Source organism: Nyctibius grandis, chromosome Z, assembly GCF_013368605.1.
Source record: "Nyctibius grandis isolate bNycGra1 chromosome Z, bNycGra1.pri, whole genome shotgun sequence".
NCBI lineage: Eukaryota > Metazoa > Chordata > Aves > Nyctibiiformes > Nyctibiidae > Nyctibius > Nyctibius grandis.
The window spans coordinates 60706158-60727533 of record NC_090695.1 but is presented as its reverse complement, the minus strand read 5'-3'; the positions used below and the strand labels follow the sequence as shown (position 1 = coordinate 60727533).

At 41.1% G+C, this 21376-nt stretch overlaps 1 protein-coding gene across 4 annotated transcripts in view; it reads right to left on the bottom strand.

Annotated features, from left to right (window-relative positions):
• Window positions 1-21376, bottom strand: part of ZNF462 (zinc finger protein 462) — a 98418-nt gene that overhangs the window by 22138 nt on the left and 54904 nt on the right. For 3 of the 4 annotated variants that reach the window (XM_068423838.1, XM_068423837.1, XM_068423839.1), the window contains exons 7-8: window positions 18263-18454; window positions 760-1024 (exon numbers count right to left, since the gene is read on the bottom strand). In XM_068423838.1, coding sequence (XP_068279939.1) covers window positions 760-1024; window positions 18263-18454 — 457 coding nt within the window. The remainder of the gene's footprint in view (window positions 1-759; window positions 1025-18262; window positions 18455-21376) is intronic. The other variant, XM_068423840.1, reaches the window with a different exon arrangement.

Here is a 21376-nt window from a genome sequence, read left to right as displayed (position 1 = left end):
AGAACTCCTCTCCTTTGTCCAGTCATAGTGTCACCAGTCTCCTAAGAACTTAAAAAGTTTGAGACCTCAAATGTCAGCTGAGAGTGTTATTCTCAAGGTTCCAGCATCTCAGGAGGAAATGATGAATAATGCATAGGCCTTTTTTTTTCCTTATGGAACAGCAGCTAAAAACACACACACAGAGAAACACACACAGCACCAAGTTTTTAAATTTTTCACATCTACTTGAATTTTCTGAAATGTCTCTGTATGCTATCAGATACGCTAGAGAATGCTTTGCATTTCAGCTAGATAGATGGTGGGAAATAAAATTACATGAAAGATTTCTTCAGAAAGGTGATATAAATTCTCCCGTCTCCCTAGGACACTTGATCATCCCATGCTTCATGTTGCTTGCACCAGAAAATGACACTATTTTTGTAGAGAAAATTTTCACACTTGAGGATAAGGGTAGCCCTCTAATTGCCTAGGCTGAGGAAACAGTGCTACCTGTACCACTTCCTCCAGCAAGTAAAACCTAGTGCAGGGACTTACTGTGTTTTCATCTGCAGCAGATGGTACCAGCTGTTGTAGGAGAGAGGAAAATGGATTACATGGATGCTGCTGTGATCTGGCATGGCAATTCCTATGTTCCTCTCCCTGGTCAGCAGCGGCCATGTTTCTGTTAGTTACAGGCAGCTCTCAAAGATCTCAGAAGTCTTTTCAAGTGCTAAAAAACCCGTTAGGAGTTCAGTTTATCTTTTTTTGCACAGTACTTACTTAAAGCCTGTATAAAAGGAACAATCTTTGCACTTGAAGAGTTTTTTCCCTCCGTGCTTGTCACGGTAATGACGCCGAATGCTCTGTATGTAACCCGAGGAGAATTCACAAAATTCACAGTTAAGGATGGCTTCTGTTTTTTCCACTCCTGCAGCGCTCCCGGAAAGTGGGATTGGGCTGATGTTGTTGTTGTTCCTGGCCAAAGCTGCAGACTGGTAGTGGTTCAACTGCTGCTGAACATCAGGAGGCTCAGAGTATGAAGAGTCTGTAGAGAAACAGAGGGAAGTTGTTATTCTAGGTGGATCAACAAATCTAAAAAGTTTGACGCCTGCTCCACCACCTACTGGCTTTTAGAAGGGGTTGATCAAGATGTTGGTTATGCAATCCAGCCGACAGCTTTCCGAAGGGATTAAGAAAAAGAGGGGCAGCACTTCTTATCTAATCTAATCTAATGTGCATTCTACAAATCAAAAGGTGTTCAGTATAAATTATGCTTTTTAGATCTGATTTGAGGGGGAAGAATTGACAGATTTAAATTAAAACCAGTCTTATCCCTTATACACATCCCTTACACAACCCAGAAAAACTCTGTCACACTAATTTAATGCAATGTGGAGAAACACAGTCCAGAGATGTCTCAGTACTGAAACTGAAAGCTATAATACTTTAGTTGGACCCCCCAAAAAAGGAGTGGAGGAGGGTGGTGCTGAACCTTTCCCAACACACTGTTTGAATGTGGAGGTTAGGAATTCATCTGCTTTGTCCTATATAACCCGCAGCTGCCCATGTATGGCACAAATGAAAGCAGATGAATAACACACAGATGAAAAAAGCACAGATGAATTTCAGTGTAATTTTTCAGGAAAGACGACAAAAGGCTCTTTTCTTAAGCTTTCTGGAAGAAGGAAAGAAAAAGGGGCAGGGGGAGTTGGGATGCAAACTGTACCAGTCACCTGGGGAGTTGGGATGCAAACTGTACCAGTCACCTCCTGCTTTGATGGGTATTTGATTTTCCAAAGCTTAATTCCCTGAGGCTGGATATGTAGGAATTCTCTAACAGACATACTTGTGGGAACTTAACACCACCCATTCTAACCAATTAGTATGGAGAAACAAAAGGCAAACAGGCCTATACAGAACTCAGTGTGGAGACTTCTCTACCTGTCTTCAAAAGAGTAAAATGCTTACTTTCTTTTCTCACAATAAAAGGGGTTATACATGCCCAAGAAACAAAAAACGAACAAACAGAACCAAAAAAACCAAACACGCAAACAAAACGCAAGCAAGAGATGAATGTCTCCGGGCTTCCCTGGCTTCATCACCAGGTGTACAGCAAAGACAAAGGCAGAAACATGAAAGACTATGTTAAAATGAATGAAATACTTTCTGTTTTTCCTATCCAAGCCTCATGAACTGAGGCTGGATTACAATGCAGCATTTATCATCTCTTGTTTCCACCACTTTTACAGAAGGTTTGCTCATCATGAGGGCTCAGTAAGCTCCACCAGTTCAAATGTCATGGCTTTATTTCTCCTGTGTTTGAAACAGGCTCCCCACTTCCTTTACTTTGGCACAGGACAGACGTTGAGGAGCCACAAGCCTGTGCAGAAGTCTCTTCTCCCTCAAAGGAGCAACCGTGCCCTTGCCCTCTTTTGGAACAAGACCTTGAGGTCCACAAGGATGCATGGTTCAGAGCATATTTGCTGACTTGCGTATCTTCAGTCTGGTGTCTGGGCTACCAGGTTCAATGCTTCTAAAAGCTCAAAACACAGTTAGACAGATTTCCCGACAAGGATATGACAGTGTAAAGAAAGTTCATAGCACTAGAAAGAGGTTTTTTTGTACGTGTACTAGTCAAATTGTTGTAGGGTACTGTTTAAAGTCTAGTTTGTAGCTTACTGTTCCCTTCCTCAGGAAGAAGGGATCAAAAATTTCCATCACATCATCAAGGTTTCTAGCCTCAGTGATATCCACTGCTACGAAAGTTACAGGTTTAAAAAACATTATTTTCAGAACAAGGAAGTTTTGTTGTTGTTTGGAAGGTCTGGGGCCCCCAACATAAGAAGGACATGGACCTGTTGGAGCAAGTCCAGAGGAGGGCCACGAAGATGATCAGAGGGCTGGAGCACCTCTCCCATGAAGACAGGCTGAGAGAGTTGGGCTTGTTCAGCCTGTAGAAGAGAAGGCTCTGGGGAGACCTTATAGCAGCCTTCCAGTACCTGAAGGGGGCCTACAAAAGCTGGAGAGGGACTTTTTGCAAGGGCAAGTAGTGACAGGACGGGGGGTAACGGTTTTAAACTGAAGAGGGGAGATTTAGATTAGATATTAGGAAGAAATTCTTTACTGTGAGGGTGGTGAGACACCGGAACAGGTTGCCCAGAGAAGCTGTGGCTGCCCCCTCCCTGGCAGTGTTCAAGGCCAGGCTGGATGGGGCTTTGAGCAACCTGGTCTAGTGGAAAGGCGTCCCTGCCTGTGGCAGGGGGGTTGGAACTAGATGATCTTTAAGGTCTGTTCCAACCCAAACCATTCTATGATTATATGATTCTATGATCTACTATACTTCAGAAATTTTTACTTCCTCTATCAGCTGGTGTTCCTTATTCCACCTTTTGAACTTCCAGTTGATATTTACATATTTCTGCAGAATCTGGTATGTGACAACTGCAAAAGTAGATAGCTTGACGTCTACTCCCACAGAAAAAATACGTACACAAAGTAGCTTTCCTTGTCATCAGCAACAGCCAAAAGCAAATTCTACCTTTAATATCTGAATTCTTACTTTCTTTCAACCAGGATTCATCCTGCCCACCTTACAATTTTTAGTATATTTCTCCATTACAATTAAGATAAATATGGTATTTACAGGAAAAAAAAAACATCTGAAGAGCTTATATGGAGAGTCTTACACTTAAACAATGGTAGCATGCATGTCCCTAGTTCTGTCTGTGTATTCTTCCCCTTTTGCTTTGCCAAATGCTTTCACTATTTTGCAATCCTTCTGGGGTGCAAAACTTAGCACTTTCTGAAGAAAAACACCCAGGATTAACACACGTGTATAGGGCTTCTGTTGGTTTCTGAGAATCAGCTTGACAGACAGCTATCCTAGCATGCAGGTGCAACCCAGCTCCACCAGGAACACTTCACACAGAGTCCAAAGACAACTAAAGGCATGGGAGGGTTTTCCACTGACTTCAGTGAACCACACTTTTTCATGACCGCTCCAAAACCAGTGAAGGCAGTGGAAAGATAGCAACTGACTTAAGTTTGCTTCCAAACATGCGCTTTAGCACACAGCGCACAATGAACTGACAGTAAATAGGAAACAGATGACGGGGTTGAGGTTTTGGATTTTTTTAATTTATTTTTCAAAAGCAGCACCTGAGAAAAGGACTAGGAAGCAAATCCACAGTCAAGGAACAACAGCACTGCCTTAAAATGGCAGAGCACTTCTACACAGACACCTCCTCTATTTCTGCTTGAAGAGTGGGCTGATGTTGCAAATGGCTCTGCATGTACTTCAGTGCTGGGCTGACTTAAGGTGTTGATCAAGTATTATAAGAGCCTTAACATTTATACAAGCCTTGAGCTGCTGTACACCAAACTGCTGGATACCTTTTGGTGGTGTTGCTGCAACAACAGGATGCCTGGATGTAAGAATGGAGAACGAAGGAGGAAAAAAGCAGAGCTTTTCCCTCAGAACTGACCAACAATTGAGTCATGGCTGTATACAATGCAAGTTCCACCTCAGTCTTTTTCCTGCACCCCACACACAAAGGGTTGAGAGTACTCCAGGAAGGTGTTAACAACCTTGGCCTGGAGCAGGAAGAGGGTCTAGCCACCCATGTCTGAAAAAAGTAAAATGGCCTTAGAAGCCTACATCAAAGTCAGAAAGCAGATGAAAGACATTAAAATAAGAAAAGGGAAGAGTGAGAGAATTTGTATTAAGTAATGTGAAACACGAAGGCAAAGAGAAAACATGAAGAAGAAAATGAAGAAAAATGAAACACCAGGAAGTACCGATTACATGTTAAGGAAAAAAATGGCATTTTTTTTCTTTGAACAACCCTAAGGCAGCACAAGAAAAGAAAGGATGCTCATATATGCAATACAAGGAAAGAAAATGGAATACTAAGTTCTCACCAATTTAAAACAATCAATCAAACAAAAAAAGCCCACACCAAAACCACAGAAATCCATCTTTAAAATTAAGTTTATCCAAAATGAATGAAAGGACTTCACCGTGCAACTCCAAAAGCAAGGTAACGGCATGGGATGATCTGACATAAAAGGAAGGATACCTAGCCAAGAGGCAAAAGTTAACAGTAATTGATGTAGTCAAAAATAGAAGAACAGCAGCGAGCTGCAAATCTCAATTTTGCATATTCAGAAGATTTCACATATCACACTTACCTACAGACTACCTGCACAAGTAGAATAACAAGGTTAGCAAGTAGCGTAATCCATGCCAGCACCTATGGATCTAAAAGACCACAGAATCTACCCTCAGTATACAACAGCATTCTCATATCCAAATGCAGAAATGAGTAGTTGAAAGGAAAGCACTAGAAATGACTGTTCACATGGTGCCCCATCTACACAGCCATATCTAAATTACTACTGCATGCTGGTAATAATACATAAGTAAGTCTCATAGTGTCTCTGCACTGCATGAAGAGAGACAGCATTTCCAGAGTGCCTAAACCACTTATATGCCTGGTAAGGGATCTTGCCACCCTGAAAATTTTATTCAGAGTACAGACACAAAGACCGGCACAATGAGTCAATCAACAGTACTGACAGTTACTACCTTATCCAAAAGAGCATTCACAGTCTCCACTACAATGCAATGCAATGCAATTGTGAAAACGCAGCTTGATACACACCTGCATACCCTGGGATCATACACAAAAAAAATATACAATGAAAATCCACCACAGAAGCAAAATGAAAATCCAGGTTTTCATGGATCCTCTGCAGCATGTAACATGTTTCAGATACCTACAAGAAGAAAAACTTGGGATCTTTTCACAAGAAAAAAATAACTAAAAATTCTGATTTGGATACATAAATTTACTCAGAAATTAAATGATGTTTTAGATATTTGTAGGTATTTCCAGAGCTATCAACGAACACACGTGCAACAGTAAAACACTCTAAAACAAGACACATAAACCAAACAACAACAGACCAGAAAAACACCTGGGCATGTCTAAGTAAGAGACACTGAGCAGCAGCTGAGAAACCAGAGGAAAAAGTATCTATTAAAGCAAAACAATCAAATCCTTGCTTCATCCTTTCAGGGTGAACAGAACTAAATACATCTAATAGAAGTAGTTGCATTCCTGCACAATGAGGGATATGGATCACAGAATCACAGAATCACAGAATGTTAGGGATTGGAAGGGACCTTGAAAGATCATCTAGTCCAATCCCCCTGCCGGAGCAGGATTACCTAGACCATATCACACAGGAACGCATCCAGGCGGGTTTTGAATGTCTCCAGAGAAGGAGACTCCACAACCTCTCTGGGCAGCCTGTTCCAGTGTTCGGTTACCCTCACTGTAAAGAAGTTTTTCCTCATATTTATGTGGAACCTCCTGTGTTCCAGCTTGCACCCATTGCCCCTTGTCCTGTCAAGGGATGTCACTGAGAAGAGCCTGGCTCCATCCTCATGACACTTGCCCTTTACATATTTATAAACATTAATGAGGTCACCCCTCAGTTTCCTCTTCTCTAAGCTAAAGAGACCCAGCTCCCTCAGCCTCTCCTCATAAGGGAGATGTTCCACTCCCTTAATCATCTTCGTGGCTCTGCGCTGGACTCTCTCTAGCAGTTCCCTGTCCTTCTTGAACTGAGGGGCCCAGAACTGGACACAATATTCCAGATGCGGCCTCACCAGGGCAGAGTAGAGGGAGAGAAGAACCTCTTTTGACCTAGTAACCACACCCCTTCTAATACACCCCAGGATGCCATTGGCCTTCTTGGCCACAAGGGCACATTGCTGGCTCATGGTCATCCTGCTGTCCACTAGGACCCCCAAGTCCCTTTCCCCTACGCTGGTCTCCAACAGGTCTGTCCCCAACTTGTACTCATACATGGGGTTGTTCTTGCCCAGATGCAGGACTCTACACTTGCCCCTGTTATATTTCATTAAATTTCTCCCCGCCCAACTCTCCAGCCTGTCTAGGTCTCTCTCAATGGCTGCGCAGCCTTCCGGCGCGTCAGCCACTCCTCCCAGTTTTGTGTCATCAGCGAACTTGCTGACAGTGCACTCTATTCCCTCATCCAAGTCATTAATGAATATATTGAATAGTACTGGTCCCAGTACCGACCCTTGAGGGACTCCGCTAGACACAGGCCTCCAACTGGACTCCGTCCCATTGACCACCACTCTCTGGCTTCTTTCCTTCAGCCAGTTCACAATCCACCTCACTACCCGATCATCCAGACCACACTTCCTCAGTTTAGCTGCGAGGATGCTGTGGGAGACCGTGTCAAACGCTTTACTGAAATCGAGATAGACCACATCCACAGCTTTACCATCGTCTGTCCACTGGGTTACATCCTCATAAAAGGCTATCAAGTTGTTTAAGCATGACTTCCCCTTGGTGAAGCCATGCTGAGTACCCCTAATGATCCCCCTATCCTTGATGTGCCTAGACACAGCACCAAGGACTAGTTGTTCCATTACCTTTCTGGGGATGGAGGTGAGGCTGACCAGTCTATAGTTACCCGGGTCCTCCTTCTTGCCCTTTTTGAAGACTGGAGTGACATTCGCTTTCCTCCAGTCCTCAGGCACCTCTCCCGTTGCCCACAACTTAGCAAAGATGATGGAGAGTGGCCTAGCAATGACTTCCGCCAGCTCCCTCAGCACCCGCGGGTGCATCCCATCAGGGCCCATGGATTTATGGACGTCCAGATTGCTTAATTGGTCCCTGACCCAGCCCTCATCAACCAAGACAGACTCCTCCTCTATCCTGACTTCTTCTGTGGCCTCAGGGGTCCGTGGCTCCTCAGGACAGCCTCCAGCAGTATAGACAGAGGCAAAGAAGGCATTCAGTAACTCCGCCTTCTTTTTATCCTATGTCTCCAGGACCCCCACCTCATTCATCAGTGGGCCTACATTGCCTCTAGTGTTGGTTTTACCTGCAAGGTATTTGAAGAAGCCCTTTCTGTTGTCCTTGACCTCTCTTGCAAGGTTTAATTCCAAGGAGGCCTTAGCTTTCCTAGTTGCCTCCCTACATCCTCTGACAACAGACTTATATTCCTCCTAGGATGGAGGGAGAAACACTGTTCAGGAAAAGCAACTGTTTGAGTACACTGGAAAGTTAGCTTATTGCATTTGCAAACTACTAACAATCGCATAGCTCAATGACCAGAAGGAGATAGTGGAAGACAAAAATGAAGACATCACACTTTCCTGGTAAATCCACACAGGAATATCAACCAAAGTCAAAAGAGGTCAGCATTTGTACGACAAATGAAACTGAGGAAGGGGATGTTTGGCTCCTGAGATAAGAAAAAAACAAGGAGAATGTATAAAGAACAAAAAGTGCTTAAAAACACTTTTGGGGGAAAAAAGGGAATGTAGTAACAATACAGCCCAACGACATTATGGATCTGTGAGACAAAGTCCTAAAGAGACTAAAAGGAAACTACTTGGAATGCTATTTAATCTTCTCTGAATTCATTCACATAAAGAGAAGGCTTCTGTGAAGAACGACAGAGAAATTCCAAGGAATTAAGAAATGCACCAGACAAATGGTTTCCTCTGGATAGAAACATATTTGTGAAAAGAAATCAAGATGCAATACTATACCAAAAAATACCAACAAACACAAAGTGTATGGTGCCAAAAGCATGGAGGATTGAACTAATAATAATTATTATTTTAGAAGGCATAAGATAAGGCTAAGAGTGTAAATGAGATTTAGGAACATAATCCCTTCTGAAATTCAATGGGACCCAAAACTACCAGCTCCCCGAGTGGTAGGATAGCATATAGTCATGAACGGCAACAGCTTGAAAAGTGGGAAGGTGGCAAAGCAGGGTGTCATACAAAGGTTGTCAAAACTACACACATTTGTTCACTTTATGCCATGCAGCATTGACCTGGAAGGAAGAATATGTGGGAGGGTGAAATGTTCTGGCAAGAAATTAAGCTGAGGGGAGGGGAAGATAGAAGAGACTAAGATTCAGAGGGATGCAAAAAAACATTCATGAAGCAGCTTAGGGAACCATACAGTAAAAGGAAGTTTTATTCGTTGCATGTTTAAGAACAGTATGAACTTACTCTGCTACATACATTCTGATTTCTACTGAAGAACCTTTACATTGCTAGGATATCATGAATGAGCTGTAACAGAAACAAACTTTGTGTCCTTGTTTGCACACTCCAAAAGACAAAGAAAAGAGTGATCACAGAAGAAAGAAACTAAAGCCCTGGAATAAAACTGCCATTTAAAGGATTTACACCAAAAAACCTCAAAAACCAAAAACCTTGTTGGAGGAATTTATTTCAGCATTGTCTGTAAAGGCCACTTTTTGGATCATTTTGGACCAGCTTTTGTGAGAAAGATATTACATATACGTCTAAGGCTCAGAAGAGGGCAACCAGAAAGATACATGGACTATGCAATCTTTTTTATTCAAAAGAGGTGAGAAACTATATCCATGTTTCTTTATAACTTCGAATTTCCTTTTGAGTAATGTGCACACCTATCTCTGAATGGAACTGAGACAGGATATATGCTATGCAGCTTCTTGTGCTAATAGCAAAATAATTTCAAAGGGACATAAATTTCATCTGAGAAGAAGAAAATAATAAATAATTTTATCATCTGAGTTCCTTTACAGAGAGTCTTGTACTGCTGCCTATTGAAGAATCTTGGGAGTTTCATAGTTGAGATCAGGGAGAGAGTGGCTATAGCAAGTCTGTATAAGATGATGCAAAGGAAAGCAGTAGGAATTCTATAAGACTTAGGAAGGAGTAACGTATTGATGAAACAAGTTATACCATATATTTCCATAAGAGAAGGACCAGTCCAAGAGCTTCCCATCTCCTCCTGTTTTTGACCATCCAACACTTCTAGGAACTCCTATGAGCATCAGCTTTCAAGACAGGCACAGCATGGTCAAGAACACTGTCTGAATCATTGCTCTGCTAATGGTGTGATTTGGAAGGATCAGTTTTAGAAGTCACGAAACAATCATAGAGCCATTTAATTTCTAGTTATCCCTTCTTTTCATCCATCCTCCCCACAACAAAATTTACTTCCTGGCTTCAATTCAATTTAACTTTCCTGGAGTTGTTTAGGTGACTTGGCCACTTAACAAGTCACATTTTGGCTGCGCACAACCCTTACATTATAAACTAGACTCTTTCAGTAGCTGCTCTACCACTTGCAACCTTTGCAACATCAGTGCCAAGCCACTACAGCTATCTAACCCCACTAGTTCTTTACCCATTGCCATTTTTACTTACAACACAGAGACGATGCATGGGGAGTGCAACGTGTTTCCCTTCCTCTGGCATTCGTGTTATTTCACCCGTGTTTATCCACTGCCTTCTGTTTAAAGAACATTGCAGGCTGAGAATCTGCTGCCACTGGCTTATACTGGGTGAACAGTTCAAACTGTTGGCCACGTTTCAACCCTATATTCTTATCATTTGTTATTAAAGGAATAAATTTCCATTGTCTAAATACAGGGCGGCACTCAAAACCAAGACTTCTGTTACACATTAAACATTGCGCTTACCTATTTCCATAAAATGCATAAGACAAAAAGTTCTCTAGCTATTCCTTATTCTGTTGAGATAAACTCAAAACTCATAAATGGAAGTGTACTTACAGGAGAGAGGAACACAAACAGATCTGGAAATAGCTTTAGCAAGATGCTGATTTAACCAGTCTGCCCAAAGGACTTACCGGTAACAGGTTCTCTTCTGAATTTACAAAGATTTCAAACTTCGATCGATTCTTCACTCAGACAATGTACCGAGTAATTTTTTTATTTTTTTGGCACTGGTAACTGAACCATCCTTATGCTATTATGTTCCATGATTTCCTTCTCATATTTAAGGGCAATTAATCAGATATTTTTCAGAAGCACTCCACATTTCCTTCTCTATTGCTCTGGCACTTTAAGTACTTGTATTAATACAAACACATAACCACAAACACATGCATCTGTCACCTAAACGCTCACTTGCCTCTAAGCTTGAAATGAAGAGGGGAAAGAAATCCAGCTTTAACAAGTGTTACATTTTTGCATTCTGCTTTAAAACTGGCCCTAAAATTACAGTGACAGTGTATGGGTACTGAGGATCCATTCTAATCATAGAGCTCAGGAACTTGTAATTTGTTCTGGAGACCTCCAGCATACACCTTGACATTATTATTATTATTGCCAACAGAAAGGCCTCATCTCTATCACCAGCTCTTAGTGATCTCAGATCACTTCAGGCAGTACTTTCAAACACTGGTACAAAAATGTAGTAACAATGTCCCTTAAAGAAGAAATAAGACCAGCTACTTAGACGTCACACTTTGGACTGTTAACTATGATGATGACATATGTTCATTTCAACAGAGCTAAAATGAGCAAAGGAGTTTTACCTCTCTGTCAAGCACCAAACCCTCTAGCAGGTTTTAGATCAATAGAAAGTAACTGGACTCGCAGGGGACAGGGACAGTATCAGTTAGCTTACACAAGAAGGCTACTAACACGTGGGAACAATAGCCTGCAGAAATGCTCTCTTGCGCAGCACTGGTCAAGTCATACCATATATCCCTTCACAGCAATAGCATCCTTTTTACTCTGTATAGAGTGATAACAAATTTCCGGGACAGCAGTAGTACGTGACAGCTAAGAGAGCATCACGTACCACTTTGTCTCCTATCCTGAATATAAAAATCAGAGACAAAAGAAAGCAAAAACCTCAGGAAAAAATCAACAGGAGTCTAGCTATGCTTCTTTTTTTCCCCCATGAGTGCAATCAGGTCATTTTTACCTGCCCAGAAGGAAACCAGAAGATGTTTCTTCCTTCACTTATTACTTGATCCACCCAAACAACTTATTCTGTCTTCTCTCTACCCTAGGCAAGTCTTTCAGTATCACATCAGTCTGGCCAAATCCATACAAAGACTAGCAGCAGCCTTCTCCCAGCTGCATGAGTTCCTGTCTCCATCCTGTTGAATCTCAGTTTTGCCTTCACGCATTCAGTTCAAGCACAAAAAGCTCAGGACCAGAAACGAGCACAACGAACAGCAAGTTGACACCCCCCTGAGCACAGCCAACGACAGAATAAACATCTCCCTCTGTTCCATTAGCCACAAACCTCTTCTCAACACGCTGTAGGAAAAGGCCAAAAGCCAAACAACTATACACCAGTGGAAAAAAGCTGCAGAGAACAAGGTCATCCCCAGTGCTCTAGGTCCTTGAAACAGTGAGGAGTTTGTTCAGTAAACTTGGAGGTGAACATGTCCCGCACTTGTTCCACCAGTCCCTGCCAATCTGATGCAAGAGAAAAGTTCCCATCTGATCCAACATCTGCGAATTAGTTTAACGATGACCACAAGAAGTAAGACACAGCAGCAAGTACCGCAGAGTTTTAACAAGCACTGGCAGGCAGTGTGGCCACTGGGAGCACCTCTAGGAAGGAAAGACAGGCAAAGTCTGAGGGGAAAGTAGAAGCTTGCTCTAGGTTAGAGAAGAAGGAACACTGCTGGGGGCGGGGGGAAGCAGCCTGCAGGGAAGAAGGGTTAATCTGATATTTCAGAGTGAGAAGATGCATGCAGCATCACACTTACAGAGCACAACAGCAGGCAAAACAAGTAGACCTCTCTTTGCAGCCTGACTGTAACTACAAAAGCAGAGGTATCTTCTGTTCTGCAGTATGCAGGTCAGCATCTTGCGTCCTTAACATGGATGCTACCCTTCCAACTCACCTCGCAATTAAAGCAATTGGGTATTGAAGCTTTACCTGAATTTGCCCTGTAGTCACTACCGGCTCTCTGCCTCCCCAGTCAAACAACAGTCAAATAAAATGGTCTCAAACTTCTAAAGAGTGAGGTCAAAATCCCTCCCCCCAGAAAAAAACAAACCCCAAACTAAATACAAAGAAAAGGCTATTCTGTTCCAATACAAGGTTTCTAGGCCGTGAGGACTCTGACCATTGTGGTCTTCCCCAAACAGCAGCAGCCATAAACACTAAGACACAATAGCTAAAATGAGAGAGAAACAGCACCAAAGATGAAGAGTGACGGTCTTGGGAACTTTCTGCCGTGACTGGAAGGTTAGAAAAATATCCCTTATCAAGAGCAACAGTGCATGCAAATAGAAATAAACAAGTCAGCCACAAACTATGATATGGATTTAAAAAAAAAAATCAGGGGTAGCATGTCTGAGCACACGGAAAGCTTGCCTCTCTTCCGAAAGGTGGAAGGAAGAGGGAGATGTGTGGCTCTAGGGCTGAGTAGATCACTGTAACAATCCTGCCTCATTGGCACCAGCTGAGAGACTTCTGTTGAAAAGGCTCCTTACTTCCCACTGCTCTCCTCTCATTCTGGTAGTACATGAAATTGCTTTAGCAAACCTGCTAACGGCGCTCTGCAATCCTCAGGATTCCACCTGTCAAGTAGCACAGAAGACACACATCCTGATTATGCATTATCCACTTTGAAAAAGTGTACAGAAATGGGAAGTTATTTACAGTTCTTAAACAACAGTCCCAGAAACTGTACTTAGTCATACAGTTTTGTACCCAGCCTAGGTCTGGCAAAGCAAGCAGATGTATTTATATTTCAGTCTCCAGATAAGGCAAAGTTCTCTTCCACTGGCAAAGGCTAAAGTTCAGAAAAAGCTGGAACAGGGGACTGGGTGTTTCACTTAGAAGTTTTCAACACATTTCCTGCTGCAAGTAATTAAATTTAATGAAGATGTTGATGTATCGTGTACTGGGAAACTCAGAATATCTTCTAGTTCTGACCCTGCATGTGTTTGTGATGTGTGTTAGTGTTATTGATAGATCCTGTTTGGTTTGCACAACAGTGCAAAGCATGACTATTGAGCTTCAAGGGCACATACAAAGTGTGTTGCTTTCTACATTTCAATAACTGGTTACCACTAGAAAGGAATGATCTTGTACAACAGCAGCATAACTGAGAAGACATTAGAAGCCACATCCAGATCTCTCTAGTTTGTCACTTGCACTTCACTGTTTTGACAATTTAATATTCTTAATCAGTAAAATTTAAAAACTACTATTTTGAATTACTGCACAGAGTCATGATACAAACAAATTTATGAGGCTCCAAATCTGCCAGCCATATGAATAAAGAGTAGTACTTTGCTCTACAAAGCAGTTAGGCCAAAGGGATTATTTTCACAAAATAAAGAGCTACTCAAAAAAGCTGTAGTACTAGCCAGGGCAATTTAGGACAAGTATTTTACATGCTCCCAAGCAGCTTTTGCTGAGGATGAAGTCATAACACGAAACCATTTATCAATCTATTGAGTCATTCTGATTTATGGGCTTTATGGCAATAGGTTGCACTCATACATTTCTCCAGTTTATAAGAGGAACGCAGTCCACCACCTCCACAGCCCTTGAATACAAGCAAACGTGTAACACCAGTGCTTACACATGCAGCATCTGTTGCCATGTGCATTCTCCTCAGCTGATGATCACTTTGCAGATAACACCTGTTGCTATTGTTCCTATTCCTGTTTTCTAGTGTTCAGTCACACAATTTCTGTGTCTTTGCCTTGATTCCAACTCTTCCTTATTGAATGAGATGTTAGTCTTTTAATGTTGCCTTGACAATGCAGATTGTGGGTTTCCATTGCCTTGCACTCCAGTCAATAGGAAGAGGAACTGACCCTGCAGAGTGCAACACTGGAAACCCTTATCTGTGACACATACTGCCCCATAGGATGACACTATCATCAATAAATCCATACAACCCTTCTGGGCAGAGATTAACATGAATATAAGTTCTGATTCTGACAAAGACTGTGAAAGAACACAGAAACAGATCTTGTTAGGGGATTCACCCAATCCTCCTAGCAGTTTGCAATATTTGTGTTTACACTGAATTTTTACTGTGTAAGGTCTCAAAAGTGTTAAGTCACATTTCAGTGTAAAGGGCAAATAAGTAATCAAGTCCAAGCAAACAAAAAGGCCAACCACACAAATGCAAATAAATAGTCAAACACCATCATTTCTTTCTTGCAAGAGGAAAAATACCTGTAAACTACCAGGACAGCAAAAGAACATTTTACCACAATGATAATCTTGTAATTTCAACAAGAGTTGGATACCACAAACAATTCAGTGCCTCTATGCTATGCAAAACAGAAAAGTTGCACTGGTGATCAACATTTGCCATTTTTTTTGTGGCTGTTGGTAAGAAAAACACCCGCAAAAGAAAACATCATCACCCCATCCCCCAAAAGAACCTGAGTACTTGACCTCTAGTTATATTAGGATACAAAGAAAACAGGTTCCTTACATATCAAAATATCGCCCAACATGCAAAGAGAGTCAGGATACAAAAAGCAGGATCTTCCAATGATGTCTCTGTAAGAAAGCCTTCTCTGCTGACTCACTGAGACTGACACCATCACCTTCTTAGACTACTTCCCTGAGAGAGGCATACAAGCACTGAAGTGGTTTTTATGCTTTCTAATGATGATATAGTTGCCAGAGATGGGCCTGCCTAAAACGTTCAGCACATATTCCACTTTAACTTGACCTCATGAAAAGTATATCACGCAACCAAAACATCTCCAGGATATAAAGTTGAACACTTCAGACATGCTTGCTGCTACCAACACAGAATTTAAAGAGATGAGTCACAGAAATTTAAATATATTCGCATCTTTTAATGAATGAATCAATCTAAAAGAACAAAATAAATGTTCTAAGAAAGGCCACTCGGGGAACAATTTCTGCAAGAAAAAAAAAAGCAACAGCAGAATTTCCACTGGGCTGTTGTCCCAGAACAGTTCAATTCAGACATGCACTCTGAGATTACAGTTCAGTACCCTTTTCCCTTTTCTCCATTTTTACAGGGCTCAACAATTGGCAACATGACTTCTGCTAGCTCCTCAAATCTCCACAAGTCATCCTGTTCTGTTTCCTATTCCAACCACAATATTCATCCACAGACAAGAACAGGCCCTTTCTGCAACCATTTCAATTATACTAGCCTGCTGCATACCTACCAACCTACAAAACAAGATCGTAGCAATATGAGGCAGCCTTTTTGTCTGCCTTTCAGCCCAGCCCTGATTCAATTTTGCATCCCCAGTAAATTAACTTGATCACAGCCCACACTGCAGTTATTTATACACACTAACACAGGAAAAATCCAAATATGCTACAACATGTGAGCCCCACTTAATATTGGCTCCAGCTGGACATAACAGTGTCTGTCACACAGACCTGCATTTCCTATTCTCAGGACCAGTCTTTTATCTAGTCCTACATATAACCTGCAACTTGCAGGCCTAGGCCACAGAGACATCGATTTACTCCCTTCTAAAAACCAAAACTAAGTGATGTCATAAGAGCAGACATCATTAACTTGATCTGCAGCCAACTTCCTAATGTAAAAAAATTACTTATAACAGGTTATTCCTTCCTCAAGCTATGCTGAAAATATTAAAATGATTATTATAACACCTGTACTCATCTGACTAGCTCCCCAGTGGGTGGCTTCTATAATTGTCAAAGTGACTTAACCATTAACCCTGTTTAAAGATGATCAAGCTAACTGGGACAAATTCTGCCTTGGTTTCAGGCTGCAATACAGATCTATGTAACAGAGCCAACCTCATGAAATGCTTTTGTATTTTTAGGAAGAGTTCCTAAAGGCTGTAAAATTATCTTCTACAGAGAACTGCACTTGAATTTTAACTTCACTAATCATGACTTTGAGCTCCTGGGATAAGCAAAAAAGGAGTAAATGAACCATCCTTCCAAAATTAAAATATTGTCCTTCTGTATCTCTCAACACACCATTGCTACCAAAAGATTGCTAACACACAGGAAAGACTAGGACAGCCACTGAAAATTATTCTCCGCTTCTTAGTAATGGAACATTTTTTTTAAAAAGTAGCAGAATACATCACAAGATGTACTCTGCTTGTTGGATTAGTTTAAGCTAGCATTAGCAAAAATAAAAGCTCAGTTAGTAAGCCTTCATTGCACTGTTCCAGACAACCCTTTGACAAAATGTAGTCTGAGAGCCACTGGTCAAAATCTTTTTTATAAGAGATTCTGTTTCTGACCCCAGAAGTGACTTGCTGAACCACAAAAATATTACTCACGTCTCTCTTTTTCTTCAATAAGGTATTTCTAGGCTGATTACTTTTTTATTTAAATTCTTTTCTGCCATTTTCTGAACTTATTTCTTATCTTTCACTCTTTCTCATGTCACACTTTTTTCTGGTGAGAAAGGAAAGAAGGGAAGACAGAAGACCAAAAATGCTGCAAAATGATTACTGATGATATTTACCTCCCATCCTTAGTTCTCCAGTAACCCAAGAAAAACAGCAACAACAAAACACCCTAAGAACCTCTCAAAATTCTGGAAAAAAGCTATTTTTTTCCCTCTTCTTAACACCCCCTCCATCCATCCTAGTTCCTTGAATATCTGCAGGTCTGAAACTTTTATTTATAGTCACCTACATTCTCTTCCCATATCAATGCAACTCATCCAGGAATTAAGATATTTCTCCCAAAGACCAACTATTTTCTTAATTGGCAGGAAGTGATACCCAAAACATGCCTCATAAGCTAGCACTTAAAAAGCCTTAACAGTTGCTGTGATACCACACAACACCTCTTCTACGAGTCTGCATTTTCTCTGTTAACAGTGTTCCTTCCTCTGCTGTTTCCAAACATCTTCTGCATACTCCTCCAGCAAAGGGGATTAACAGCTTTCAAAGAAAGCATGGAAAGAAAACAGTTCTCAGATTCTCCTTCCTGCAGACGCAGCTTAATATCTGAAGGTAATTTTGGTGTCCTCTGTAGCAAGGACAAGAATAATAATTAGCTTTACGATCATTATAAATTCACATTTTAAGCTTAATCCTGTGGTTTCACTGAAGTGCTCTACCAGTAAGATAAAGGAGTGTTTTTCAGGAGCATGAATGGAATTAGATGATCCCTTTCTCACTTGCTGTCAATAGAAGCTCTACCTTTGAAAATTTTCTACAATTTAAATCTTTGCTACGAAGTAAAGCCAGCATTGACGTACTCCAAAGTCAACTGGTGACAGGACAAATTAATGTAGTATGAACCGGTAAGGATCTAAAGCAGATCACTTCCTACAACACCACGTTTACTCTTGTTTTTGATGAAACTTCTGGTTTTTCTTAATGATCAAATGAAGCTGCATTTTGGGCAAGCTTCCTGCTGTCATTTTTTTTGTAAGAAAAAAATTAAGTGGCACCTTAGACAATTAAATTCTTGCTCTGAGGCACCTCTTACCATTAGAGTCCTCCACTTCTTCAGCAGGAGAGTGGTTCTTGGAGGTGTGGTGGGCGTGTGAGGCTGCAAGGTTGACAATGCGGGGTCTTGGTAGTGTCAGTGCTTTCCCATGCACTTTCAAGGAGTGCTCTTTCAGCTGGCTGATTGTCATGGTGGAAAATGAGCAGGAGGAACATTTGTAGGCATGTTCACCTGGGTGAGCGAAATACAGGCAAGTCATCAGCTCACAAAAGAAACAAAATGGGGCCCCCATACTTCTCTTACTGAACTCAGCAGTAAAATTCCCATGGACTCTTCAGCGAAAGACTGATCCAAAGAGAACAAGCTATGTGTGTCTCAATGTTGGAGCAGTCTGGAGTCTGCGGGTACAGACACCTGCTTTGGACCAAAGTATCGCTTTCTGACAATTGCAGATCCTTGTAAAGAGACCGATGCCAAAAACCAGAGACCAGACTCTTAGCATGCCTGTGTTGCATGGTATGAGAAGAAAACAGACTCTGAGATGAAAATGGAGTCACTTAACTATAGCACTGCCAAATTTCTTTGGGAGTACAGCAACTAGAGAGGATGAAGTCATCTGTTTCTGCATGCAGCACATCCAGCATCATTATTAATGCAGAAAGGACACTACAAAATGCTAACAGAGCTCCTTCCAGAAAAAAAAAGGGGGGGGACATGACACATTTACACTTGGAGAAGGTCACATTTTCCTTAAGAAAAGCCTTCTGTTAGGCAGGAGTAATCTTCGTAGAACTGGTAACCAAGTCAAGGTTGGTTTACTACAAGAAGTGAACATGGCGATACCAAGAACAGTGCATATCTGTAAGGCTATGTGAAAGTGTGTTATGAAAAAGCACTAAAAGAAGTGAAAGAACAGAAGTAATGAACAGTAGTGAATTTAATTTTGAATACATTCCAAGCTATAGAGAGAGCAAACAAGGGGAAACAAATCCTGAGACAAGATTTGTTTTGCATTAAGCATGGAGGCAACTGGAACACGAAGTGAAACTGTCCCAACACAAACAATGTGATACTATACAGGTGCCAAGTTATTGTTTTGAAAGTGCCACTTCCATGTACAAGAGTAACACTGGCCACATGTGAGTTGTACATTAAGTGCCAAAACCAATATAGGAGTGAAATATTCATGAACAGTAACAGAAGGACAAGAGTTCTGGTAATGAACGAAGCAGAACATGTTTTCCATCTCTCAACAAATTTAGCAAACAAGGTTCTCAAACAGCTTTGTTTCCAACACCAGAAATAAGTGAACCAAAAGAGAATGTGGAAACACACATATTGCAGCAAGTCAGAGTAAGCATACCTGAAAAGATTAGCAACCATCCTACATAAACATAACTCCCACCCCTCTCTTCCAGAAAAAACTATGCTAATCATGAGGACAAAATACAAACTCTTAAAAAGCCTCTTTTGGTACATCTGAAAAAGAAGAGAACACTTAAGAGTCTGAACTGGTGAAGTAAGAAATTGTCCCACGTTTTTTCAAATGGCATTCTTCACCTGCATATTGTATCAGTTATATATTACCTTTTTGCAAATAGAAGGAAAACATTTTTTGTATAGCAAGTACAACAAGTTGCTCAATGGAACAGGATAATACGAGGACAAAAGAAACTCCAAGGTGTAAGATACCAGTGAGGTACAGATATAGACCTTCATGGTTTGTCGGTATAAGAGATTCCTGGATGACACCAGGCACCAACCGTTAACTTAAAAGCACCACAAGACATTAAAGCAAATATAGAATGATTACATATTAAGCAGTCTAGACACACCTAATAAATATATCCACTATTCAGCCATAACAGTTCAGGTGGACATCAGGATGAAAGGATGTGTTTGATTGCAGAGGAAAGGCTACAGTTTGGCTTAATAGAAGCCTTCTGCATTTCTTTGACTGCTAGTTTTGCATTTCATAAAATGATTATATTAATACCCATACAAATAAATAAATCTAAACATTTCTGTAGTGAGTCTCAACACCCACTATGTAGTCAGAGCATTAGTTCCACATTACAAAGAAACTGAGCAGGGCCAATATCCTATCTTACAATCATCCATTTGTGCATGAAGCGCATCTGGTGTCATGACTAATGAAGCAAGGACACTAGAAAATGCTAACAAGGCCCCTCAAAAATATAAGCAAAAAAAAAAAAGAACAGGTGAAAAAGTTCAGATGAAAACAACAGACAACCCATTTACAGATACGGTAAACTGTTCTGCTCCAGGCCAAAGGAGATGGCACATACTGGATGAAAAACAAATGCCAGAAACACTGACTGGTACCAGCTGTTAGGCAAGCATTTTATAGTTCACTGAATTTTGACCCACCCCACCCCCAGAAAATGAGGGACAGAGGCAGACTGAGGAAAAGACTTCAGGATTCAGGATTTTACTGAATTTTAAAGATCTCCAGGAGACTTCAGAAAAATTCAGGTACACTGAAGTTTCCACTTCTAAATAAACTCATAATGACATGACTGACAAGAGGAAAAAAAAGGGTCACAAAAGAGAAGTTCAGAGAACCACTGTGTTATTGAAAAACTTGGGAGTCTGAGAAAAAGTTTTCGTAACATGTTTATTCAGTAGTATTTATTTCTGAAGGACTGACTCAAAACACAACAAAGCAAAGCTCTGACTGAAAAACATACAAGCAATTGTGCTGTGAATATTTGTTTGGTAGAAATGGACTGAGGCAGAAACAGATCGTAAGCCTTTGGAAACCCTATTACACAAGTCATTGTGCAAGCATTATCTAGGCAACCATGAAGCTGTGTTCTTGTATGATGCAAAACATGGTCCTTCAAGGAGGCCCACTAATCAAGTTCAAGAGCATGAATTCATAATAAATAAATCAATGACTTAGATGAAGAGGACTGTGAAGTAAGTATTAGTTGCATGCTAACTTTGGCTCTAAAAATCTGGCAGGTTCAAGCAAGGTAACACAAAGTAGCTGCACTGTACAATAGCATAAAGAAAACATCACTTTATGGTTGGCAAAGATAAAGAACCATGTCACCTCCATACAGGTTATGGGACTCTGTAAACTGGAACTGCTGCATAGAGTTGGATTTCCTAGAAGGGACATAACGC